This window comes from Calonectris borealis, chromosome Z (assembly GCF_964195595.1).
Source record: "Calonectris borealis chromosome Z, bCalBor7.hap1.2, whole genome shotgun sequence".
In the NCBI taxonomy this organism is placed as follows: domain Eukaryota; kingdom Metazoa; phylum Chordata; class Aves; order Procellariiformes; family Procellariidae; genus Calonectris; species Calonectris borealis.
The window spans coordinates 71,621,702-71,649,674 of record NC_134352.1 but is presented as its reverse complement, the minus strand read 5'-3'; the positions used below and the strand labels follow the sequence as shown (position 1 = coordinate 71,649,674).

Genomic DNA, 27,973 nt, shown 5'->3' with positions numbered 1-27,973 from the left:
GCCCAGGGCCCAGCGTTCCCCCAGCCCGCTCCTCTTTGCTGCCGGAGGGCATACAGGACCTGGGGGAAGGCAGTCGGGGGCCAGGCTAGCACGGCTGGTGGCCCAGCCTGCCTAGCTGGCAATTCTGCAGTAATTTGTTGTCACCTGGCTGCTTATTTCAAAATCGTAATTGCTGTTGTTCTTAAAACAACAGTCGTTGGCCCTTAATTTGTAACGTACGCAACAGCAGAAGACAGCACGCACACAGTTTCAAACGAGATGGTTCAGTATTTCATGTTTACTTAAAGTTCTGAAAGTTTAAAAAGTTACACAGTTATAAACAAGCATTTTTGCCATTCAGCTTTGTCAAAAGAAATTAACATAGGAAGTAGGCACATCTTTGTTAAAGAACAAGGACTTCATATCTTACAATGGTAATCAATTGGTTAATAAAATTTATTTCCAAGTTTGTATTAAACACTCATATCAAGACAAACATGAAAGTGTTTTTTTATTGCACCACTAAGATGAATTTTTATCCATTACCTAGGGAGTTATATTGCACATGGACAATCAGGTTCATCCATGGTTTTGAAAAAATTACAATGCAAAGGCAAGATAATTCAAGGTACTCCAACGGGAGTAAGCCTGGCAATATAGAGTAACATACTTGACCAATTTGTGTATTTGCATAAGCTGCCTCCTTACAAGCCTGGCAGCTTCTAATGCGATGCTAAAAAAAGGTCTGCAACATCAGTAGGAACGTGAAGAAAGCAGTTTCAACAGCAAGATCTACAAAGCATAGGAAAGTCACGCAACAGACAACTGTTCTGGGTTCAACTAGGTTGTCAGTCCCCTCTTCTCCCTCCCCCACCCCCTATAAAAATCTCAGTTCAATCAGAAAACTTTTGGTCATCAAAACTGATTTATCATACCAATAAAATTTACTTTATTTAAAACTACACATTCAGTACACTCCTGCCAGAAACTTAAACCTCCAGATAACCAAGACAAAGGAAAAACCATGGCTGTCTTAACGCACAAGAAGGCCAAAAAAATATATAAAAATTAAAAGCTATTTGCACCTTGACACCTTGCATTTGTGGTCAGCGTTACAAGGAGCAGATACCATTTATAAATACTTAGTTTAACATATGCAAGAGTGATCCCAAACTAATTCCAGATGAGGAATTACTACAATTAAAAAACCTGTGCGTTTGTTGTATTTGTACAAGTGCAGTATTTAACAATTTCAAAATAAAAGGGTAAGAAAAATGAACACACTGATTTATTCAGTACATCAGAATCAATTCTTACAAGACTAAAAACAGGACTTAGAAGTAGGATTTGCAGCTGGTCCCTCATGTTGACATCTCAGTCTCAGGAGTTCAAACCCAAAGCTTTAGCTAAGGAAAATCTTCCACTTCGAGATACAGTAACACAACCTTGCATTACAGGGACCGTGTGTGACACTTGAGGATAAAGAAATGAAGTTGTAACTTGTACCTACATATGAGACAGACCACACAATTGCCCAGTTCAGAACAGAGTTACAGCAATTCTGGGGCTTAAAGCAGCTTTATGTTTCTTCAGATTCTGTGCATGTTCGTAACAGACGAATTTCTGGACTGAAGCCAGTTGGCCTGGATTAAACTGTTCTTGTATCTGTAGCTAGTCGTTTTCCGTGGATGAAATCTCAGTTATTGGCAAGAATCCATGTTAAGAGTGCAGGTTTTACTGTTCACAGTAATGCCTTGATTTCCAGTCTCTCCCTGCGAGAGCAACCTTTGAAACTGAGTAGGTCACGAAGTTTATTTTGAAAAGAACATTAATTCTTGAATGCAAAACTAAACATTTTATGACCTGTAGTTTACTGTTTATTAGTGCTAGATGAAAATGGAATTGTGACTAATTATGTCCAATTTAGATGAGACAATGTTGTTGTGCATGTACTAGCTGTGATTTTAAAATATAAGGTTCAATTTTCTTCCTGAAACATTGCAAAAACCATAAATAAAAAAGGATTTATGTTATTGGTAATTGCAATCTACTGTTGAAAACTTTTTGAATATTAGCACTCAAATTGTCATGATCAGTTTTCAATGTTCAACTGAAAAGTTGGACTATTTAATTTCATAATTAATTCAAATAGCAAAGTTTGCTATAAAGGTGGCCTGGGAAAACCTAACCTATATATGTAGTTTCAACTGCAAAGTAGAATTGTATGTAGTATAGGCTAAGTTAACATGTGATAGACAGCTGTATTAAAGTATTAATGTATATTTTAAAAAACTGTCAATTTCAGATTCTGCAACAGCATGCAACAGCCCTTAGGCTGTGTTCTTAACCACATGCACAGGTTTCTAAGGAAAAGGATTCTCAGCCTGTAGAAGCGGTGGGGAGCTGCTGTGCTGCTACCACAGTAAGGTACATGCACAGATCAGGAGCTTGCTGACAATTCTGCTTCACAAAACAACATTCTGTTTTAGCCCATGGGGCGCCAAGTCTTCTCAGCATAAAGTCTCTCACCATTGTCGTGGACTCAATTGTTCTACTCAGAGCCCACAGAATTTCACCCTTAGTGCATTACAGAGCACCTACATGCATACATATGGATTGATGGGCAGACACCAATTGTATGAGGTTCAACAAGGCCAAGTGCCGGGTCCTGCACTTCGGCCACAACAACCCCAGGCAACGCTACAGGCTTGGGGAAGAGTGGCTGGAAAGCTGCCCAGAGGAAAAGGACCTGGGGGTGCTGGTCACCAGCTGGCTGAACATGAGCCGGCAGCGTGCCCAGGTGGTCAAGAAGGCCAACAGCATCCTGGCCTGTATCAGAAACAGTGTGGCCAGCAGGAGCAGGGAGGTGATCGTGCCCCTGTACTCGGCACTGGTGAGGCCGCACCTCGAATCCTGTGTTCAGTTTTGGGCCCCTCACTACAAGAAGGACATGGAGGTGCTGGAGCGTGTCCAGAGAAGGGCAATGAAGCTGGTGAAGGGCCTGGAGCAAGTCTGAGGAGTGGCTGAGGGAACTTGACCCCCTGGTTTAGCCTGGAGAAAAGGAGGCTGAGGGGAGACCTTATCACTCTCTACAACTACCTGAAAGGAGGTTGTAGTGAGGTGGGTGTCGGTCTCTTCTTCCAAGTAAGAAACGATAGGACAAGAGGAAACAGCCTTAAGATGTGCCAGGGGAGGTTTAGATTGGATATTAGGAAAAATTTCTTCACCAAAAGGGTTGTCAAGCATTGGAACAGGCTGCCCAGGGAAGTGGTTGGGTCACCATCCCTGGAGGTATTTAAAAGACGTGTAGATGCGGTGCTTCTGGACATGGTTTAGTGGTGGACTTGGCAGTGTTAGGTTAAGGGTTGGAACTGATGATCTTAAAGGTCTTTTCCAACCTAAATGATTCTATGATTTCCAACTGGTTGGATTTGCATGCATTTAATTAAATTTATCAGTTGTTAAAAGTAGTACATTGTAGCACATTAAACTATTCATTTACTGTCAAATAAGCGGGAAGAAACACAGTAGTTTTAACACATTACTGTTAGAAGATGTTGATAGTTCTGACCAACTGAGGCACAACTGTAGATGGTGACCAACAAGTCATACTTAGGTGACTGAACTAGTAAGCGTACATTTACTTACAGTGCATCAGATGTATGTATTACCAGTGGAAAAAAAACAAGGTCCGTCTAACTTACATGTTATATGCAGCCTAATGTACACTCAATGTAAAATGTTATGAACACTGCCCCAAGGGCATGTCATTTCCTTTCCTGCATTACGCTATTGGACAGCAGACAATCAGAATTCACTCCAGTTTCAAAATGATATATGTTAACTGCCCATAATCATTTCAATCCCTGTGCAAATTGCATTCTGTGGCTAGCTTTTTCAGCGCCATAGTTAATTTAACTTGATTATAATTGGAAGCATCTGACTATGATTTAGGCATGCTTATTGCTATAAAAGAAATAAGCCCATCTTCAAAATTATTGTGCAAGTATTTTAATAAGATTTGCACACATCTCAAAAAATTCTATTGTATGACTCCCTGGTCTTGGAGTTAAGTCAGCTGTAGAAGAGTCAAGCGAAGAGCTCACTGATGAGGTAAGGGATGTATCTGCAGATTTTCCTTGTGCATCAGCATCTGAATCTTTTTGACAGGATCTGTAGTTGCTCACAGAACCTGATCTCTGTGGAGTTGCAGTCCCAGACTTCGCTTCAGTAATTTCATCTGGGGGGCAAGGGGGGAGAGGAGGAAAATTAGGTATCAGTATCAAGTCAGTTATAGGAACAGCAAACGTCTTCTTCTCACACTGCTAAATCTTGTTTTTTGAAGTCTTGATTAATACATAAACAGCTTTTGCAAACTGTATATATTTGATACAAAATAAAAGCTTGTACATATAGTAACACAGAAGCAAGTGTCCTTATGTGAATTATTCCTGTACTCTGAACTGTGCTCCAGAACCATTTACATCTAGTTCAGACCAGCACTCGACGTATTTTTCATGAACTAATTTCAGCAGCTAATAGTTCAATTTAGGTTACTTAAAAACAGGATAGCATCATAAGGTTAAGTCCCATAACAGTTCAAATATTTTGTGGATGCTTTTTGCTAGCACCTACTTTATTTTTATTCTATTTTTGTTTTCTTTATATTTGGTTATTTATACTTTGTTATTATTTGTATTTTTTATTATAATTCATCAATACATTAATTGCTAGCATCTAGATTATCCTTCACTTTTGGAAGCTTTTCCCCATAGTATGTTGTACGTTTGGGCTGCAGTAGCTTAAGTTTAGCTTCAGTATGAGGAGGAAATACTTTCATCTTAGAAGTAATGTTCTGCTGAAGTATCTCTATTCTTACTTTAAATACTGAACAGTAGTTTGACTCTCACCTGGCACCAGAAAAGTTATTTCCAGGAGAAATTAGTGAACACAGGAGAGACTGCCTTTTCACATCAAAGCTACTTTAAACTACAGTTTGGTAAGAGGAACAGAGAACAGTTAACTGTGGTGGAGAGAAAGGAAAGTCAAACCAGCTTCACTGTTGGAAGAGAGATGGCAAGTCCATGCCCTGGGGTTGTATTTCCTCAAGAGTTGAAGCCAGGACTGCAAGCAGCTGCCCTCCCCCAGCTGCATGGCTCTAAGCAGTCATCCCCCCTCCAACAGGGATGGCATTTGTCCTATACTGCAGGAGGTCAGTACAGGAAAGTGATTAGTCCCCTGTATCAAGTACCACTGGACCTAAGCAAGCACCTATATTGTCAGAAGGAACGAGGCAAGAACTGCACTGCCAAGTCAGATCAGATTAAACTGTCATGAGACACAGCCCTAGCCACCCTATACTGTAACCCAGCCACACTCCAGTAAATCCTTTTTCCATGCCACATGTTTTCCTAGGCATGTCATCTACACCATTGGCTGCAGGTAATTCTACTTTAGTCTTCTACACCCATAAACAAGCATTGTGGACAGTCCCTATTAGCTCCTCCATTCATTTTCAGAAAGGTATCCAACCGGGATTTGTATGTTGTGTTACTGTGACTCTATAAAACATGATCTTTCTACAGGTCAGACCAACTGCTTTCAAGAGCTCAGTTACTGCAAGCATAAAACTCCTATCTCAAATTTTGTCTACTACTAGCATTGCTGGGTTGACTTTGCCTGGTACCTAATACCTTAGCACAACGGGGAAGACAATTGGAAGGGCAAAAGTGAGAACGCTCACGGGTAGAAATAAACATAGTTTAATAAGAGGAAGAAAGGGGAAAAAAAAGAAGAAAAAAGAGTGATGCAAAGGCAACCACTCAACACCTCTCCAAAGCAGACTGATGCCCAGCCAACCTCAAGGCTACCGTCCCCAAACCCCCATCCTCTCAGTTTCTTTGCTAAGCATAAGACTATATGGCATGGAATATCCCTTTGGTCAGTCTGGCTTGGCTCACCAGGTTGTGTCCCCTCACAAGTTCTTGCTTATCCCTGGCCTACTCATTGGATGCAACAGAGTGGGAAAAATAAAGACTAGATACTATGCAAGTACTGCTCAGCAACAGCCAGTGTGTTAGCAACACTGTTTTAGTCACAGATCCAAAACACAGCGCCATATAGGCTGCTATGAAGAAAATGAACTCCATCTCAGCCAGACCCAGTACAGCAATGTACAGTTCAAGTCAAATCTAAATGCCTAGATGCCAAGCTTTATCTTCACTAGGAAATATTGTTCACATGCTTACTGCAGATCTAAATTAAATGTTTAAATTTGGGGGTGAGGCTCCAAAGGCAGTTTAGGTTCATCCAAACTTCACCTCTCACAGCCCTGTCCTCTTTTGCATTAGTGGTGTTAGTGCTGGTGCAGACACAAAATGGGGCAGTTCAGTAGTTGATATAGCTAAAAAGCTACTATTTAAGGGATGAAGCAGCTACCCATCTGATCACAGGAACACTAGACCAGGAAGGAATAAAGAAACACTAATACAGATCTAGAATGCCTTACACAAGTAAAGGGCAACACTTACTTCTAAACAAGTAAATGAAGATATGTTTGCATTTAGAATGATTTTCCATACAACTCCATTAACTTATATAAGACTTCACATACCATCAATGCTACGAAAGTCCAGTAAGTATGTCCTGCTGTCCACCTGATACAACTGTAGACTCATTTTGGAATATGCACTTGTTACTGGATTCTTCCTTCGAACACGTAGATAGTATGGATTTACAACCTAGTACAAAAGAGATTTGAGTTAGTTACCAGAACTGCTTGAAAAGCAGTGCATATTGTCTTTGTCATTTCAACTCACTGGCATTATCAAGTGATCTCAGGCTTACCTGTTGGAGTTGTGTTTGTTGGAGTTGTGTTTGTTTTTTTTTTTTTTTAAGCCAACACAAAAACATTCCTACAGCCCCAATAGAAAAGTTAAAACATGTTAGCAAGACTTTTTCTCCTGTCAGCCTGAATAGCCTCCCCCAAAACCCTTCCTGCACAGCAACCACAAGCAGTCAGCGCAGGCACATGATATTATTTTTCAGCACAGGAGAACATAGTTTCAGACTTCTAGGCTATGTAACTACAGAGCTCAAATAAAAATTTACTGTTGTCTGCTGTAAAGATCCTTTATTCTTTTACCTTCCATTCATAATCCAGTTGTTTAATTGCTCGACAAACTTCAGCCATGATATCATTTGGTCGACTCTGACTCCGTATTCCCAAGTGCCACTTAGCTCTTCTTACACCTTGGTGTTTTGACTTCTGTGGATTCAGCTCATCAAGGGTATGGCGAGGACGTGGTGCTTCAGCTACTAAAAATGGCACTCTTTCAGGATGAGGGCGAGATAGGTGGTGATCATCGAGAAAAGAATCCGGTGGGCTTGTAGCCAAGTAGAAGTCTTTGGCCTCATTCATTATTCTTCTGTTATCTATAATGAGGTGATAAGCAACTGCTAAAGGGTCCTGATGATTTCGGCTATATAGACAACTTAGCACTTCCTCTTCAGTGCATTCAAACTTCTCACACACTTCTTTTAAGGCTTCATCATCAATCATGGTAGAGCTATATGATGGGTCTTCAGGAAACAAGTATTTTGGAAGGTCCTGCTTAAACCATTCATGTTCCCTAGATTTAAAAATAAAAAAAAATCTGAGTATATGTATGTAAAGCAAACTTTTTAAATATTAAATTCTTTAAAAAATAAAATTATTTTTAGCCTGTACAAAAAGAATCACAGTTGTCAGTTCAAGTCCCCTTCTGTGCAGCCCAGACAATAAAACAGTACATAAAGGAAAGTAATCACTGCCTTCACAAGATTTTGCCAGACATTTTGCAGAAGACAAAAAAAAAATCCTCTTTCCTGTATGTTTTTCAACTACCTGAACTCCAAAAATATCTTTGTATAATTCATGAATCAGCTTTTTATATAAGTGGTGTACTTTTTACTGCCAGTTTTGAGATATGTTCAACTAAAATTCTTATACTACCCACTTGAGTTGTCCCTCCCCAAGTACACACATAACAATACATAACAAAATTAAGTAATGTTGATGATGAATAATTTTTTGGTAGATGTTTGGGCACAGATTCTTGAACACTGAAGTAACATGCTCTCCACCTCAAACAAGCTGCCTATCATTTTTTCATTCAGAACACCCGCAGCTGTATCTTCAAGACTTAAAAGCGTTGAGGGAAGATATGGAAGGGTCAATCTGCACCTCTTTACTACTGTACCCATGGGCTGGTACGCATAAGAGGGAAAAGGAAAGATACAGAAGGAATCAAATACTTACATTGCCCAATCATACAGAAAAAATAAGATTTTTTTGTGTGCCTACAGTAAGCTGCTTAACTAGCCAAAGGCTATGGCATGACACTAATTTTGAAAGTATTATAGCTTATAGCATAAAGACTTGCTACAGATTTAAGAGGAGTTATATGGATGTCGTGGTTTAAACCCAGCCGGCAACTAAGCACCACAGCTGCTCGCTCACTCCCTCCCTAGCAGGATGGGGGAGAGAATCGGAAGGGTAAAAGTGAGAAAGAAACTTGTGGGTTTCTCCACAGCTGAGACATAGGTCTGTGTGGTGGAAGCAAGATTCTCTTTGAATTCTCAGAGTTGGCGGGCCAATCCATCCACAGCTGGTGCCTCCATGTCTGTCCAGCTCACTATCACAAGGGTGTTGGCATATGACATCAGTCACTTCATACAAACTTCTGCCACATGGACCACATGCACCAGATTTCATCTAGGTCTTTGGATGCCTGGTTGTCATCCAGGTTGCTATAGATCACCTCCACCATGTCTAATTCCCTCAGATACTGGATACGTCCCTCAATGGTGGTCCATTTGCTTAGGGAATTTGCAAGATCTTCCTTGAAGGCATACCTGTCCTTCACACTTGACAGGAGTCGCCTCCAAAGACTGAGGACTGCTACCCCTTTTACAATCCCTTTGTCAATGCCTTACCTCAAGCAAGGGATCCCAGCTGCTGGGCTTACTTACCCTCTAATTCCTGACTACTAGCCCCCATATCCCAGCCTCAGAGTAACCAGCTGAGAATTTGCTCGCCTAGTTGACAGCTGACATCTTTTCACCTATCTTGCAGCTCACTTAGGGATAGGGATCAGGTGGTTTCTGTCTCATTTATGATTTCAGTCCCTTCCTCCTCCTGTTCTTGTGACTGCTCTGCTGCAGAACAGTCTGACTCTTCTGACTCTCTCTCCTGCTCCCTCTTAGGGGAAGCTTCTTCATCCCTTACTAAACAAGTTGACTTCAGCTTCAATTGTTTCTGTTTAATTACAGGAGCAACTGATACAGTTGACGGCTGGGTCTCTGGCCTAGCCACAGTGTCTGTTAGTATGTTTTCAGATCAGAGACCCTCTCTTCTCCCTGAGGGTGCTGAATAGTATTGAGCAGTGTTTGGTAAGTGCAGGCCAGGCCACAGCACAATGCAATAAGTTGTGCCTCTCTGGAACAGCCAGGGCATTTTTTTTTCCCCCAAAAAACATTCTATCACTTCATCAGGATCCCGCACTTGTTCGGGAGTGAAGTCCCAGACCATCGGAGGTGACAAGCCTTCCAGATACCTGCCCATATTCTCCCACAAGCCTTGCCACCCATACCCACACTGCTGTGGGGCCTGGGTGATATTCTCAAATAGCTTGTTAACCTTAGAAAAAGCTGAAACAATGTTCTAAAAAATACCTAAGCTGAAAAAATGTTCCTATGAAAAGTAGAAGTATTTTGATTACCCAAGGATGTTCAAGATACTGAAGTGTTACTGTAACGAGGGAGAAAACATCACACAAGAAGGTGGTGAAGATGCCGTTCTGTATTTCCTCCACAAAAAAAACCCTCTCGGACAAAGAAGTATAATTGTTAATTGTCTTCATAAGATGGTACCCAAACTACAGTAACAGCTTCACTACAAAGCCCAAATACCAGATTATGCTCAAGGCCAATGTTTTAATAATAAATCTCCCAGGCAAAACTTCACTAAAGCACTATAGAGCACAGCAAAATGCAAAAGCCAAAACCAGCCTTTAACATGTACAGCAAAAAAGGGAACATGGCACAGATCAGATAAATTAATACCGAGAACAGATAAATCAACATTGTGACGAGCAACTGTTAACAGACGCAATAATTATAAATTCCATCTAATACGTTCTGGTCAAATTTGTTATCTCAAACCCTTTGAGCCCCATGTTGGGTGCCAAAAAGGACTGTCATGGTTTAACCCCAGCCAGCAACTAAGCACCACACAGCCGCTTGCTCACTCCTCACCAGTGGGATGAGGGGCAGAATCGGAAGAGTAAAAGTGAGAAAGAAACTTGTGGGTTGAGATAAAAAGTTTAATAATTAGAAAAACATTTTTAAAAATTATAAGAAAAAAAAACAAAACAGAGGAAAATAAAACCCAAGAAAGACAAGTGATGACAATGAAAACAACTGCTCACTACCAACTGACCCATACCCAGCCAGTCCCTGAGCAGCGGCCCCCCCACCAACCTCTCTCACAGTTTTATTGCTGAGCATGATGTCATATGGTATGGACTATCCCTTTGGTCAGTTGGGGTCAGCTGTCCCAGCTGTGTCTCCTCCCAATGAGGAGCAAAAAAGGCCTCGACAGTGTGTGAGCACTGTTCAGCAGTAACTTAAACATCCCTGTGTTATCAACACTATTTTCAGTACAAATCCAAAACATAGCCCTATACAAGCTACTATGAAGAAATTTAACTCTATCCCAGCCAAAACCAGTAGAATGGACAAAGCTCTAGTCAGTGTGATCCTGAGAACATGCCTCAGCACAAATGTGTTGAGCAAAATACACCTTCATCAGAAGCAATCAGTTAATTTGGAAGCAGAAAAAGCTTTTCCTATACCCCTATAAAGCACAGCCCTAGCTGGATGACTGAACCCAGAGGGATATCTTGTCACTATTCACTGCAGTGAGCCTCTCTCCCTGAATGCACACCCCCACCACACCCACACCCCCCCACACACCCCCCCCGAAGAATTAAGGTATTCAATTAAACACAGTTAGTGCTTTAAACTGTGAGGTGACATGTCTTATGGCTAATAAGAAAGAATTGTTTAGGACTCAAAATCCACCCGTGCTCTATAACCAACACTTTTCCAATATCTTTTTCACACCACTTCTCTTCCGGTCTTATTTAACATGACTGAGATAAGCTAAGTTCCTATCCACTCAAGTTTTACAATGCTTAGTTCTCACAGTGCTTTGATTTCTGCAAGAAAGTACTTCCTGTTGTAATAAAGTAGTAAAGGATAAGTGCACCATGTTTTTTGTTCTACTGAAAGAACAGGAACATTGCAGATTTCCTAACTTCCAATCCTAAAAGAAGACACATTTTCACTAAGGTAGTGTATCAGAGCTCTCTCCTTAAAGCTTCTTACAAAGGAAGCGGGAAAACCTAACTAAGCTGCTGCATGAAGTACAGCTCTCTTATCAGCTACCTTTTTTTTTTTATTCAACCCACTGCACACTTGTCAAAGCAGTCACCTTCTCCAGAATCTCCTCTTGGAATCTAGAGCCCATGATTGCTATCTGTACCTACAAGCTTTAACCTATCAATATTCGATGCAGTAATTATCACTCATACACAAATTCATGCCACGGTTTTGAAGCTAGAAAGTCCTATCTTGTATGTGGAATATTCACAGTCTTACATGATTTTTCAGAGTCTGAAGAAACATGAATAAAAGCAGTAGTTATCACATTAAAGAGCCATAACTTCCTCTCAGACATTTACAGTACAGAATAGTGGTTCTTAACAGCAAAGACATTTTTTTGCCCAGAGAAGTCAATTCACTGTAGTTTTTGCAAACCATTCTGCAGGTAAACAGCTTTGCTATAGCAGCCTTAAACCTAGAGTTTCTCAGAATTTCTATATGTAACATATATAATTTGTTTTACTGTGACCTCCAATAGATACTTCATTGGCCACTGGAAATCAGAACCATCAGACCTAAAGCCAAACCACCAGAAATTTTCATCTCAATTTAAAAAACACAGACAAGCTGTATGAATGATTTCTTTGTTCTGTGTATTTGCACTGAGATTATCATTCCAGCACTCTGTGATCAGACATCAGTTAGTGTTTTACCTAATGTCTCTGATTGTTGCTCTCTTCATTGGATCCACTTGCAGCATGTGCTTCAAGAGACTAATTACAGATGGATTCAGGTACTGAGGGGTGTAAAATATACCATCGCATATCTTCTTAAAAAGAGTTGGCACATGATCATCATCAAATGGAAGTGTTCCACATAACAAAGCGTAGAGAATAACCCCACTGCTCCAAATATCTACTTCTGGACCTGCATATAATCTGGGAAAGAGTTAAGTATTAGTGATTTGTGTTTAGTACATTTAAATACATTTTTTTTTCCCCCTCTACTTTCTTACATTGTATCACAGTAATTAAAAGTGTATGAACTTCGGACAACTAATCTGTAAGTACTATACCATTTCAGTTCTATGCCATGCCTCCCTTGAACTTTAGTGTCCTTGCCCTTCAAATATTTTACAGGTCACAAGTATGTAGTTTTCCCTCTCTATTGTATAACAATAATCCACAAATGCAATTTATGACAATGGCAAACTGAAAGAAACTTGCACCTATAAGGAAGCCCATGTTATACATTGTTATCACTGTTTTAGCGGAATCTGTGCAAAGTCATCTATCCCCCGAATCTGGGAGGCTGAAAAGTTTAAGACAAGGCCATATAGCAGAACTTGTCACATATTCTGTGCTACGCCTGAATAAAACATTTGGTCTCCAATCAGCAAGAGGCAGTATTAGGGTGGGTAGCTGAAAGCAGCAGATTTGACAATCATCGAGTCCAAAAATGGGAATATACTCTGAAGGTATCTACTCTGCAGCACGTATTTCACTGCTACTCAACTTCACAGCAGACTTTGCATGTAATTCTATCTACCTCTACTTCCAAGATCTGAGCTATGAGATTTTTAAACCAATTCAGGCACACTGTACACACTGGATTTGGGGCATCGGACATCACCTCCACCTTACAGGAACTATTCAAAGCTAGTTCATAGAAGCCTTAAGTACTTTTGAAAAAATATCAAGCCCATTAAAAATTCAGCCCATGGTTTCTCAGCATCAAGCTTGTCAACTGAACTAGTTTTGTAGCCTTTAGAATCAAGCAGCAAAATGACTGAAGTACATGCACACATGTATCCAATATAAAAGAAACTACCTTCCTGAAATTACTTCTGGTGCAGCATAGTTAGGGGAACCACAGCTTGTTCTTAAAAATTCTCCATCTGACATCATATTTGATAGACCTGAAAGTGTATAAGAGTAACTACTAAAAATTCAGAGCGCAAAATGATTTCACACTGCATGTACCGCCTAGAACAAATCACTAGTAAATCAAATTAGAAAATTAACAAGTTTATCTCAGTCAAGAAGTAACATTGTTTGGAATTACTGAAATTTTTATATGAGCATGCCACATAATCCTCCATTTAGTTTATCTGAAATTTGAGTAATATCAATCCATTATTGCACACAACCTAGAAATATTTGAGAACATATTTATTCCAAGACAAAAACCAATCCAAAAACTGGATGACACAGGCGTGATACAGAACAAAGATGCTCTAAGGGAGATGGAGCAGCATAGCAAAACATAATTTGGTTATTAACAAGAAAATCTTAAAAATCACATTTGCTTCTAAATGCAATACCACAGAATTGCCTAAAATTCTGTAAGAGGCCAGTCTTCTCAGCAGCTGTGTCGCAAACAGCTAGTATAAACAAATAAGCTTTCTGATTAGTTAGGTAGGCATATAGCAAAAAAGCACAGGAGTTTGCAAGATTAACTGTTCTTATTTTACCTTTTATGCTTTGATTACATTTTTTCAAACACATCTTTAGAGTTTTTAAACTGAATTTAGAGTAGTTTAATGGGATGACTAGGGTATTTTACTACAGCAACATGGTTCTTAAACATGATGAACTGCATTCGCACTGTACTTTCAAGAAAGCTAAGCATCTACATTTCACATTTAGATGGTGAAACAGGCAATAGGAGTGAATTTTGAAGTGGAAAGGTCAGGAACTAAGTCTATTTAGCATTTCAGAGAAAATATTGTTAAGCAAAACCAAACAAATCAGTTCACAATTTCACCCAGTCACAGAAGATACCTGAAAAGAGAGCTTGAGGGGAAAGCAAGTTCTACGCATGTGCAAGAACATCATTTTGCTTTACATTCATATTCTTCAGGTTCTTGTACTGTGTCCCACCACCAGGATATTCAAGTATATACATTTTATTAAATATTTCCCATAGTAATTAACAGGATCTAAAGAACACCAGAAATGTGATCAGATATAAAATAGCAATGCTTACCAAAGTCAGCTATCTTGGCATTCATGTGTGCATCAAGCAGCACATTTTCAGGCTTCAGATCTCTATGTACTACCATATGCCTGTGACAGTAATCCACACCAGAAAGGATTTGCTGGAACAGACGTCTACTTTCCTTCTCATCAAGCTAAGACAGACAAAGGTTTTAAACAATTATGAGACAGTGGAAGATAACTTGTTTTCCGTTTATATGAATTAAAGAAAATTTTTCCATGACCTAAAGTTACCATTTATAGTTTTGGTACTTTATCCAGCAGGTTATCAGAACTTGTAGCAGAAAGCTTCACAGCTCACATAATTTTGTTTGTACCACAGCTCTAAAATGACTAAAACAAAACATACCCACCGACTCAGAAAGTCACTGAAATTTCTCAATCACACTTTTGAAATTGGTTAGACAGATGTTACATACTCAGTAACTAGAAACATTAGCACCCAAACATTAACTTTGTCTAATTGCAGTATCAATGAACTTTGACATTTAAGCACAGCGTAAGACTGAAGTTGACAAAAGCTGCTGACACACAGCACAGAAGTGATAAATTTTAGATGCTATTTATGCTATTAGTAGCTAGCCCCAATCAGCAGACTTAGCTGGGCATTTCCTACAAACATGCCCTGATCCACGTCAAAGTTTGTTCTAACAACTAACTAAAAGTATGCTGGCTACCCAGATGGTTTGTCAAAAGTGACTTCAGAGCTTTCACAGAAACTGTTCTACTAGTAGAAGAGGGTAATAAGGGCACAATGGTAGCTTTCCAATAGTGGGTTATACTGAAGAAATAGTTTTCAGCTACTCCAGCTGGATACATACCCATCCAGTTTGTACCCTGTAATTGTAAATTCACATATCAGTATCAGTAGAGAGGAAAAATGCTATGACAAAGTCATACATAAAGATCTGAAACGTGTTAACATATAACCATTTTTACTTTCAGAACAAGATGTAGTCATAAAGTATATTTTGATTTCTAACAGCAAAATTAATGCTGAATACATAAAAACAAACCTTCATTTAACAGGCTGTGACCAGTCCCAGTCCCTGCTCCCAGTCCCTGGTAACGTGGTTAGCATAACTAATGCCATTTTATGAGGCAAGCAGCCATTCTGTGACTGAGTGAGTCACGTATTTGTGCCCTTTCCCTTATTATCAGGCCCTGAAGGTCCTGTGAACCAAGTAGACAAACCAAACAGATTTCTTTTTCCCCTCCCTAGTGGCCTCAAGATTCCTGGGCGCCAGGCTGATTACCCCCTTCCTGACCAGCCTTGAAGGCCCCAGGCACCCAGCCAGCCAGGTGGTGGTGATGACCTCCTCAGAGAACAGGGAAGTGTTACAGCACCCAGAGCACTGTCCGTAAAATCCAGTAGTTACAAGTCCTTAGTTGGGAACCTGGACCAGAACTGCTGCTGGACAGTGAGACCTGTGACCTCCCAATGGCCAGGGACGCCTCCACCATCCTCTGCTTCCTCTGAGGACTGAGTGACTGACTCATATTCCTTCATAGGATTTTCGAGTCTCGACAGTGATTGTTACACTGATACAGCAAATCACGTATTAAGATTTGACCTGATCTGCAGAGGGTCTAGGTGATTAGAAATCATAAATTAAGTTGTATTATAAATTCTGTATCACGCTACTTATAAATTGTACTACATTGATTCTGCTTGTAGAAATCCTGTGCCACTCTGATCATAAATTCTGCGCTACACTAATAACATCCTATTAAGAAAATAAAGCTTTAATTATATCATTCTGCCAAAGATCCCCAAAAAGAACTTGTCTGTACCCCCAGTGACCGGTGACACAGGAATGTTGCAAAAGCAGTAACAGAATGCAAGTCATTGATTTGTAGAGTTAGACTACTTCTTACCCTTCCATTTTTACAGATATAATCAAACAGTTCTCCTCCTGAAACATATTCCATCACCATGAAAATGTCAGTTGGTGTACTGATGACCTGGTACCTGATAAAAGAAGGTATCTGTTAGTCTACATACTCAGTAAAAGATGCTAGTTACACTTAGTTAAAACCAAAAGTTGTAAAGAGTCAAAAGTATACTTTAAAATATTTATCAGCCAATTTACAGCTACTGGAGTAACAGTGTTTTACAGAAGCTATTTCTTTTCCTTTCACTATGTGATGCCGTCATTGCCAAGACTAGCAGGAAATTTGTATTCACCACCAGGAATATCAATCTTTACATACTTTCAGAGGACTAAGCTTAGTCCAAATTATTTCTATGAAATTATTTACAGTGCTGCCTCGCAGACAGCCTGCTGCAGCGAGAAAGGAATTCAGCAGGACTTTCCTAGTGTCTCAAAAATACACACTTTTCAACCTTAACATGCAAAAAACCTGACTTGTCATAAATAGAAAATGTACTTCAAGCCTAGAAAATAATTGCTCTTAATAATCATGAATATCATCTTTTACAAAGAGTCCTAAATTTGTCATTAGTATTTAAGAGTATCGACACTCTGGTTATTATATTTTTATCATTCTACTTCAATTAAGTTTAAAAACAAAGAAACAAAAAAACCAAAGAAAACCTTGAAGCTTTGTAAGAACTAGTTTATGGCCAAACTCCCCACTCAAGAGATTTTCATTTTGTTCTACATATCCTTACCTATAAGTTGTTTAATTTTTTCCCCTTACAGCAGTTAGAAGTGATTGATTTTTAATGGAACAAGGAAATGAACACTGATAACATTTCAGCCAAGATTCAGATATTATATTGAGAAGACAGGAAGTAGCAATTGGATGAAAATGCGTGTTTCAAGGTACTACACTTAAGCATGCAAATATCTGAATTGTAATAAATAACTGAATTCGCACATACACTGCAGAACTCCAACGTTCTTCAAAACACCGATTCCAAGACAAAGGGGAAAACAGACGTGCTTCAGCTTACTGAGACAAGTTATTCTTGAACTACATAGACAGCAATGAGTTCAGACTATCCAGGTGAATGTGTGCGTGCACATATATATGTGTGTATCTATTTTAACAGCTTAGTATTATAGTGTAACATTTCAATAACCTTAATACCCTTCTGAGGCAGTTATCAATATGAGATCTTCAAAGTTGGTTTTACCTAAAATCTTACAGTCCAAGATGCTTTACCTTTACCGATTTTCTCTCTAATACCTTGGTTGAAAGTACTTTATGTACTTATCAACAACATTCTGAAGCCATGGCTAAGACACTACTACAGAAATAGTATTTTAATCATTTTAATTCAAAATTCACAGCTGTGCTTCTCTACAGTCAGCTAGTTTTTCTGGTTATGGAAAAGGAAGTTGTGGAATAGTTACACACCTATAATGTAAGTAAGGTTATCAAACCACACAGCACAGATGACCAGAATGCAAAAAGAGGCAATTTTATGTAGGAAAATAAGATGCATTCTATTGCTAGAGGTCTGTGGTGGTGCATTTCTCCCCCTTCCCCTGGGCCACGCTACGATCTCAGGAACTCCTGTTAGGCCTTAGCCATTGTGTAACAAGTTGGGCAGTTGACTGTCCCTTGACCATACCAGGCACTCTTGCATGGCTGAGGTGGGGAGCAACCCTGATCGTACCAGGAACACGGGCTACCTGATCAAGGTAGGGAACAAGAGCAGGGGATAATTTGTCATCTCTGACAGCCCTGAAGCATTCCCTACCTGGGTCATAGCTCAAGGTATAGCTCAATACCATTGTTACCGTGAAACAATACCATAATTACTATCCTGGACCGCCCCGGACAGTGGCCAGGATGGAAATTTACCGATGACTAAAGCCAATCATCTTGCAAACCTGTGAACAGCGGTCCCAGGCGAGACCCTTTGAGTTCTCCTCAGTTCTAGGTGCAGTGGGCTGCACCTAGAGTCTCCCTGAGTGGGACACCTCTCAGAGTTTGTGATAAACTTGAGAGTTTATCTCAAAACTTGAGAGTTTGTGATATTCTGAGGATCGTCGGCACCTGGGCTGAAACACTCCTCAGCCGAGACACTTCTCAGGGTTCAACCCTTTGTCCGTTGAGAAATGCCAAGACATTTAACATGGGTATTTCACAGCCTCAAGGGGAATTTTTAACCGGTATCTGTATCTAGCTATAGGCCTTTGTCTTTCCCGAATTTACCTAGCTATGGGTCCTTGTGTGTGAACAGATCTATATTGTGTGTGTATTGATTTAGGTAACTAACAATAAGCATAATCTGTAATTTAATAATTGTAGTAAACTTGATTAACTTGCTTTGTTAAATTAGTCAATGATTAAATGCTATCAAAATCTTACAATCTACCTTAAAATTGTGAATGAACTTCAGGTCGCTGCTAAACATATATAACTCCTTAGGCATAAACCATTGACCAGGTCTGAGACTAGGGGTAGATCCAGCCGTACCTAGACTCCTCTCTGAGGAGTTGAGAAAGCAAGGGGGTCTACTCTGAACCTCGTGCCTCAATGGGAGGGTCTTCCTCACCCTTTTTGTTCTTGGTCTTTCTATAAATCACTCCAACATAATTCTGACACTATTTTCCCTGTGTATACTTAATCCATGTAACGAGTAATAGAGTGAACCTTGCCACTGAATTCTGTTCAGTTGCACTTTTACAAATTTCTATTATTAAAATCACCTTTTGCTGATATCTTTGCCATTAATTCTTTAAGTGGCCTCAAAACTACTCATTCACAACAAGGTCAAAAACCACAGGAGGTGATGCTCCAAAGGTTTTTATTTAAAGCATGGTATAGAAAGAAAATCTTATTGCCAATAGGCTTGCAATATTGTATATACTGCTTCATATATACTATATATGACATTTTTCATAAAGCACAGCAATGTTCCAAATTAGACATTGTCTGATTTGTAATATTTAGCTAAAGAAATCTGTTTATCTTCACCCCAAATATCTTAAGCTGCTATCTAGCAGTTCCCCAATCCAGTTCCTAATAGCACGAGCAGCATGATCCTAAGTTACCAGCAAGTCTACCTGCACAACAGTATCAATTATATCTCAAATGCTATTTACACACAGGCTAATAATCCTTCTGCTTCAGAAATGCAGGCTGACCAACTGAAAAGTTAGGGACCCATCAATTTTTCCATCATCTTCTACATTTTGTCCCTTCTCTCCACATGCAAGAGAAAAAATTCTCCCCATAATTCCCTGAGAAAGAAACTGTCATCTGAAACCCGCTAAGCTGACTGAACAATTTAGCAACACCACAAGTACACACTCCTGTTCCACTCCCATACCTCAGCTGGTACACTGACACATCCTATTTTGTTTTAGCTACAGATACGTCCTTTGGACTAATTTATGAACTCTAACTGGCAGCACTAGCAAATTTGCAGCCAAATCAGCTCAATAGTCTTCTGAAAACTAACCCACTGAAGAAGTTAGTGAGTTCATCTGACACAATCCAATTTAGCTTAAGTGTAAGAGCTGTTGCCAAATTAAAGGGAGTGTATAGGGACAGCATCTGTCAGTGGCAGTGGGGTCTTAAGACAAGACTCTGCCAATAAAAAAAAACCTAACACCAATACCATAATTAAGACAGTGAAAGTCACCCATGCTCTGGAGGTACAAGTTAACTTTACAGGAAACAAAAGTCAAAAAAATCAACAGCATTTATAATTTATTTCCTCAGACCAGACATGAGGGATTTACTCTAGGACATATTTGATTGTACTCTGAAACTCCACTGATGAACTACTGATCAACTAACAGATGTAAACAGGTACACTGTAAATACCACATTTAGACAAGTGGTAGCAGCTATACTGAAGAACTTCGAAATATTAGTCACATTTAACAAACTGCACATCCTTAATTCAGAAAGTCTCGCAAAGCGCCATCTACGTTGGAAAATCATAGATCACGGACCAGCACACCACTAAAAACATATTTCAAGTTAGAAAATACAACAAACTTACTATAGAAATGCCCTTTACAATCTTGTTCTTAATAACTTATTTTCTAAGCAGAAAAAAGATCAAACATAACCAGAAAAGGAAAACTGAAGTTAACAGCTAAAAACAGAGATGAATGCTACTGAAGTATCTATCATGCCATTACAAAGAATTTGTAAGCAAAGATCTAATGGAAGCTCTCTGGCCTGCAGGGATGATCAGTTTTGTGAAAACGCATTACAGAGGACACTGAAAATGGCTACATACTTGGAAGGTGGTTACTTTCCTGACAAGATACTGCGAGTAGTATTGCCCTTTAAACATGTTTCATATCAGTGAGAGCAAAGAGAGGTTACTGCTTAAATTATTGTTTGATTATAGCAAGCAAAACTTACAGCTTAATTATATGAGGATGTCTGAAGAGTTTGAGGTTCTGAATCTCCCTGCGGATTTTTCCTACAACATCAAGGCTGCGAATCTTCTGTCGATTCAGGATCTTCACTGCAACTTTATGCCCAGTTAACTCATGTTTGCCAACTGCAAGGAACAAGGAAGTATTTAGTCAGAGTTTTCAACTGCTCTGTAAAGACATTAATTTGTCCATTTTGACTGTAGCCAAGAAAGGCAAGCTAAGATGTTAGCATTCCACATACCCCCATAATCTTTGGGGAGGTTGAAAAAACAGATGGCATGTCATTTCTTCAGCCCTACTCCAATTTCTCCCACAATTCTATCATTACAAGATGAATGGGGTATGTAAGAAAAACCTTAACCTAAGCCTCAGAAGTTTTACAGCATGACTACATTTTTGCACTACTGCAAACAAACAAAGCACATCCCAAAACACTGCCTCCTTGCTAATTAGGGAGACCATTTTCTCTCACTGTGTAAGTCACTCCAAGCTTTTGGCTCACTTGGTAACCCACTCAGACATGTTCTCCTGCAGCTCTTCTACTTTACCTGCAAGGATCGCCCTTACTAAAGAAATCACTGCTATCCTTCCCTCAAGAAGCCTGTTACCCCTCTTAAAGCCCTCAATTTTGCAGGTGCTATTGGAAGTAGCCGCAACAAAGCTGCTAAGAATATTTTTCTTCAGCCCAACTTTGTATCACAGATAAACCACAGAAGGTAAGTATCTGTTGCACCAGAAGGCTTTGCTATCTGCATTGGTTTCTGCATGCAGTGATTATAACTACATCACTTTCCTTCACCACCCTGATTCTTACCTTCTGAAGATAAGCCAGATTGCAGGAACACCTACATGGTTCATCCTTGTCCCTTGAATGGACACTGCTAACAGACCTGTGCTGAACATACTACTCACTCATGTGGGTGCCTCCCCTCACTTGACGATTTAACTAAGCCGCAGGCTTCAAGCTTTATTTAAATATATCCATGGGAAGCTGTGATAAACAGCAGTGATCCACAAAAACCTTTTTGCATTCAACAGATAATTTGGATAGAATTTGCAAACACCTATTAATCTGTAAATCTCATTCCCAACACAAGCCTTTCCAGCTTTTAGCCTTTATAGTGAGCTAAAAACCAATGCAAATGAGAAGAAATTCATAGCAGAGACAGAGATAATGATAAGCATTTGAGTGATTACTCTTAAAACAAGACGACAGCCACTGTGTAAAATAAACCAGTTTGTCTAAATTCCTGTAGGGAAGTAACTAAGTAGTGGATTACCCAAGACCCTGAACCATCACAATGCCGTGGCAAGATACCTTTTTTACCTGACAATACAGAAAGGCTCCAACTGCAAGGTAAAAAACCACATCCTCTCATTCAGAGGAGCCATTGCCTAGAAATGGCCACAATACCCAAAACACTGGACGAGCACATTCGCACTGCTGAGGCATGCAGGACAAATCACAAATCCTAAACAGACCACAAAGCATTGGTAGGTGAGTGCCCAGAACTGTAAAGTCACATCACCTATGAAAATTACTTGCTTTCAACCAGATCTACAATTAAAGCAATCGCATCCCCTTTGTTTTCTTCAGTTCAACTGTGATTGAAGTTTTAAAGGAAGCCGAATTATATCACCTGTGTTCAAACCCTCGGGAGTAATGAATCATTAATATACAACATTACAAAAACAACTATTCCATTTGAATTACAAAGTCTTTGCCTATCAATAATGTGAACTGAAGTAAGCCAGAAGAATTTGGGAGAAAAAGAAATCTTTAATCAGTAAGTTAAAATTTAACATTAATTTTGGTTAGTAAGAAACAGCTTCTTAGAAACTAACCAAAAATCAGTTAAGAGACATGAATTTGCATCTTCCTTTGCTTTACAAAGTACATTTAAGAAGGTGTTTAATTTAGTAAGTAGCATATATATTTGAGCCATTCTACAGCTTAGCGTATAAATATTCAGTTCTGACATGCATTCTGTTATAAAGTCTCATTTATCAGCCAATTTGTTTCATTTCTGATTTGTCAGTCTACCTTAGACAAAAATTGGAATTTCATTAAACTCAGAAGAACACTAGAAACTAATTTATTAGCTACAACAATCTATGTTCAATATGCAAGGCATATAGGAAAAGTTTTTCCAAACACATTCTTCATTCAAAGTAATTGAACAGCAACATTTGCAGTTGACTGAAACCAATTCTAGCTGTCACAACCTCTCACATTGTGTGCCTCAAGCCTTGATTTTATTCATTGACTGGGAGAAAACAAGATTTTCTGCTTCTTCAACTCTGTTTGCCAACTTTGAATAAGTTATTGTAATGAAAACATACTGTGGTTTTGTGCAGGTGCAAAAAGATCCCAAAAAGCCTGTTCATTTGCTTAAGACATTTCAAATTGAATTGCTATTTTCTTCAGTAATTTTTACCTCCCTTTTTCAATTCAATTTAAGATTATAACAAATCTAGTTTTTAAGATACGAGTTTCCAATAACCATCTACTTCATGAAATAAAACCGTTTTCTTGGATATGATTCAAGGTATCTGTTAGCAGTAAAACAGCAGACACTAACTGGTAACAGATTGCTGATTACTTTTGAATTCGGCATAAAAACAGAACTGAAAGCAAGACCTCAGATGATAATATCATGTAGAAAAGTAAGCAGCCAGTGTTATCTTTCCAAAACCTACTTTGTATTACCTCGACAGAAGTTTTACCTATAAAATTATATACCTATAAAAGGGAAGGCTCACGAATTAGAAATAATCAAAATATATTTATATCAGTCACCCTAATCTCTAACCAGCCATCAGTCCTTCAGAAGAATCACTGCAAAAAGAAGTTCACTTTACAGACCTAATATTTCCCTATATTCCTTTATTCTCTGATAATACCAATTGCATTCAAGCTTCACTACGGCTATGCATAGCACCAAGACTTCCAAGACAGTGACAGTCTCCAACAAGCAGTGACTTCTTTTAACTGTTGAAGTGCAGGAGCAACAGTCTCTAAACTCAGTTCAGCAGGTCTTCAATTGGAAAAGAAAACTGATTACGAGACCATCTGGAGTAAATGCAACATTCTTATGAAATACAGGTACCAGTCATGAATTTTGTAGAAAAAAAGCTGAACAAGAATGCGTTGTATTTAATGAAACATTTCTGCTATAGGCCAAAAAGCCAACCTGAGGCTTAGAGGAAAGTAGTCTTTAAAAGTATGAGCTAAACAAATGTTTTCACTAACATGAAAAACCCCATGAGTTAATGCTGTGCAAAGGCATATTGCTGCACAATATTAGAGAGCAAACTGATCCTCACTGTCCATTTCCAGGTCTCTTATCATTGCCTTGACCAAGAAAACCTACTTACAACAGTTTTGCAGCCTATACAGACCAGGGTTTTTAACCTAGTTCTATAGACTGGAACAATTATTGTGTATTTACAACCTTAAGTAGTATCCCTCATTTTCTCAGTACAAATCACTGGGAGCCTGGCTACTCTTCCTCTTATGAAAGCTAACTTTATTTCCAAAAATATCTGGAAATAAAAGTTTGCATTTGGTTTCAGCAGAAAACATCAGCAGTTGGTTGTTTGGGTTTTTTTCCTAAAAAATAAAATAATCGATGACAATAGGGATAGATGTGTTATACTGAATCCTGGTAAAGTTTAAGTAAGAATGTATCTCACATAATTGATTTAGGTTCAATACTCTGTTCTACCCCACAGCTTTTCCCTTTTGTGGCATTTTAGTTTGCCTAGATATTGGCTAGAAACAGCTGTCTCCTCCATGACTGTCCATCTGAGACACAGTCAAGCAAATTGAGTCAGTCAGTAGTTAATTCAGGCTAGTACAGCCACATGAACAGTTAAACTGGAAAAATATCACATCAGTAACAGTTATCTGTGAGAGTAAAACGGTAAGCAACAGGGTGAATTCATCTGACAGCTACCTTGACAGCAGGAGACCTTCAACAATTACAAAGTAAAGCATTGGTTTTCCAGCTTAATCTTTTTGGGCTGCCACCGCTGTTAAAGATCCACTTTCAAGAAGTCATATGCCTGACCCCCTACATCACTTGAGCTCAAGGAAAACCCTAGCTGAATTAAAAAAATGAACACATTTGCTACAGTTTTTCACTTTATTGTCAATTGATGAAACCATAATCAGAGTCACCAGAGAAGGAAAGTGACAAGGATTACAGGAAAACAATCACAGATCTGGTATTAAACGAAGAAAATGTGTGCTCAAGAGGAAAACCTGTGCATCACAGATAAATATGTCCTTTATTAAGTACAGCTAAAGCAAGACAAAACTAACACAGTGCATCAGCTAGGAACAAGAGGGAGGAAAAAAAAAAACCTTAAAACAATTTGTATATTGAAACAGAGCATTAGTCCATGAACACTAACACTTGCTTCCAGATTCTAAATAAATTCCAAGCCACTTAAGGAAGGTATTCAATATGCAGAATGATGCTGCATTTCACCAGAAGGTGATTTCTCTCCCATCCTTAACAAGTTCATACATGCATATGTGTACTCTTCACACAATCAATACTTACAAAGCAGCCTAAGAGAACACCTAATGTCAATCAAATAAGGCAGACAGTGTAGTATTATGGAAATAGAGCAATAATAAAACTGGCAACTATTTTTTTTTCAATTAAGTGTTTCTAGTTAACTGTATTTAATGAAATATTAGTAGGAGTGACAGTCAGTAATATATTACAATTATAACAGTAGCTCCACAAATTGATCATCTTTCAAGGTTTCAACTTCAGACACATTTTTGCCAATACAGATAACAGCAGCAGCAGCGCAACAGCGCTCTCTGAAATTTAAGAGTATATTAGAACATTTGTGGGTATGCCAACCTTAGTTCTGTGCAGTGCACTGGGGAAAAGAAAAAAAAAAAAAACAACACACGTTTGACTCCTCTTCTCCCCGCAACCATGTAGTCTCTCCATGAGGAAAGAGAATCTGATGCCTGTCTTCTGCCTTATCTCATTTCCTCTCTATTTAAGGAGGTGCTAAGTTCCCATGGAAAGGAATGGTATTCCAGCTGCCAGTTGGGGGTCACTGCTGCCAAGTGGCTGGGGGCATCACTTTATAAGCCTCCCTTAAAAAAAGGAGACTCGAAGGGCTCTACTCCCAAAATATTTTCTGCCGCTTTCCTAGGTATTTTTAGAGACAAATATACTCCTATTTTCTATAGGAGTATAGTAATTTCTTCAGAACATGCCAATAGTTGAAAGAGCTTGTGCTCTTTTGTATTGTGCATACAATAGGAACACCCACACTGAAAAAAAGTATCATGTTAAAAGTCAGTTAGCACATCAGATATAACAGGATAAGCTGTGGTTTTTTACTAGTTATAATCATCAGCAATCCATTAGGTTAACCATGAAAAACGTTATGAAGAATACAACCTAAGTCTAGTCTCACTCATTTGTGAAAGGATATTTTCAATTTGAACACCCGAATATTTGAATAATTCTCGCAAACACCACAGCAGGAACAGTGTAAGCTAATGCACAGTCTTTCCACCTGTGGTGGAAAGCATCAAGGGAAAGTTTAACTTCTATTTTAATTCTACTAGGCTTCAAATTCGCAGTATGGCATCTGCACCCCTACCGGGAAAAGTTTTTAAAGTCTGGGCTGAGAAAAACTTTGATAATCCCTAGTCAACTAGATTTAACATAAAGTCTTTCCACATCTGTGTATCGGCTGTGTTGCCAGTTAATCCAATAACCCGACTCATCTTTTTATGCTTATTTCTCTCTTTGCAGGGAGAAATCATGCCTTCCTTATTAGGACATCAAGTGTTAGTACTTCTCCCCACTTTCATTACATATCCAGTGATATTTTAAATAAATGCAGCATCATTAGCTTCCGGCAATTATTTCCGTAAATACAGAAAAGAAAGCTGTTTCTCCCCCAGGCACTACTTCCCGCTGCGACTCCCACCCCGGCAAGTCAGCCGAGGGGCGTTCTCAGCGCACCGGCCGCTGCTTCCACGACACCACGCTCGGCCGGCGGCCCCCACCCCGCGGCCACCGCGGCTGGGGCCGAGGCTCCCACCGCAGCCCGGTGACTCAGCCGGCCCGGCGAGAACGGCCGGGCAGCGCCCAGCAGCTCAGGCTTCCGGGCGTCGCCCCCGGCGAAGCTCAGCCCGCTGGAGCGCTCTAGGCGGGAGGCGGAGCGGGGCCAAGCCCGGGCTGGGGCGGCGGCGGCCCGGGCCCTACCCACCCCCCGGCCAGGCCTCGGCGGCCGCCCAGCCCCATCGGACCGGCCGCCGTGAGGCGACCGCAGGCGGCAGCGGCAGGAGAGACCCCGCTGCTCAGCCCGACACGCCCGCCCGGCGCGCCGCCCCCCCTCCCCGCAGCCCGGGCGGGCTGGGCCGTGCCGCTCCGCGGGGCAGGCGGCGGCCCCGCTCCCCGCCGCTCACCCTTGACTTTGCCGAAGGTGCCGACGCCGAGCGTGTCGCCCAGGATGTAGTGCCCGATCTTCACCCGCCCGTGCTCGTGCTTCTGTTTATCCGCCGCCGCCATCTTAAGCCAAGGGCCGAGTCTGCGCATAGTGCCCGCCCGCGCCGGGCCGGGCCGGAGCGCCGGCGGGGGAGGAGCAACCACGCAGCGCCCGCCCGCACCGAAACCCGGAAGTGAACTCCGGGCTTACCGGCTCCCCGGGGAGAAACCATTGCGGTTCGGGGGGGAGGGCCGGCTCGGCCCAGCGGCGCCCCGGGGGGTGCGGCTCCAGCCGGCGTGCCCTACCGGCGGGCAAGGCGGGGCGGCGGGGTGGGAGAAACCGCCCCCGAAGGCTGCGGGGCGGAGTGAGGGCGGGCCGAGAGGGGGCCCCGTTTTTACACACCCCCGCCCCCGAGGAGCAGAGGGGATTCACCCGGGATTCGGGCCCGGTGCCGCGGGAAGGCGGGCGCAGGGAGCTCCTCAGCGGCGGTGGCGGTTCCCCTCAGCGCTGGCGCCGTGCGAGGGGCTGGCCGGGGCCCGCCAGGTCGGTGGCGGCACAGGCCCTGGGTCTGGAGGGACGCCGCCTGCAAGCTGGAGCTCCCCCGTGTTGCCCCCTGGCACCGCCGTCGCCGCGGGGCCTGTGCCCGCGGACAGCGGGAAGCTGAGGCTAAGCGCTCCCCACAGCGCGAGTTGTCCCTCCGGCGCCAAAGTGAGGAGCTGTAGGGAACGGGCACGTACTTCTAGCGGGCAAATCGCACTATTGCAGTGAGAT

General features: G+C 40.7%; 1 protein-coding gene across 2 annotated transcripts; it reads right to left on the bottom strand.

Moving 5' to 3' along the window:
• Positions 1-259: 259 nt before the first annotated feature.
• Positions 260-27,510, bottom strand: PRKAA1 (protein kinase AMP-activated catalytic subunit alpha 1). 2 transcript variants are annotated; one of them, XM_075136202.1, is made up of 9 exons: positions 27,183-27,510; positions 20,709-20,850; positions 16,284-16,377; positions 14,395-14,539; positions 13,237-13,324; positions 12,120-12,344; positions 7,124-7,610; positions 6,593-6,719; positions 260-4,219 (listed from the first exon to the last, which is right to left on the bottom strand). In XM_075136202.1, the coding sequence occupies exons 1-9, from the start codon at positions 27,310-27,312 to the stop codon at positions 3,975-3,977; spliced, it is 1,683 nt and encodes a 560-aa protein (XP_074992303.1). In that variant the 5' UTR covers positions 27,313-27,510; the 3' UTR covers positions 260-3,974. The 2 variants fall into 2 exon arrangements, with proteins under 2 accessions (XP_074992303.1, XP_074992304.1); XM_075136203.1 differs by lacking the exon at positions 20,709-20,850 and having other exon boundaries at positions 27,183-27,266.
• Between the last annotated feature and the right edge of the window lie 463 nt (positions 27,511-27,973).

Coding starts and splice junctions, on each gene's coding strand:
- PRKAA1 (XM_075136202.1), bottom strand. CDS start 27,312: ATGCGCAGACTCGGCCCTTGGCTTAAGATGGCGGCGGCGGATAAACAG. Junction 20,851..27,182: donor CACCTTCGGCAAAGTCAAGG/GTGAGCGGCGGG, acceptor TGTTCCTTGCAG/TTGGCAAACATGAGTTAACT. Junction 12,345..13,236: donor CCAGAAGTAATTTCAGGAAG/GTAGTTTCTTTT, acceptor ACTCTTTCCCAG/ATTATATGCAGGTCCAGAAG.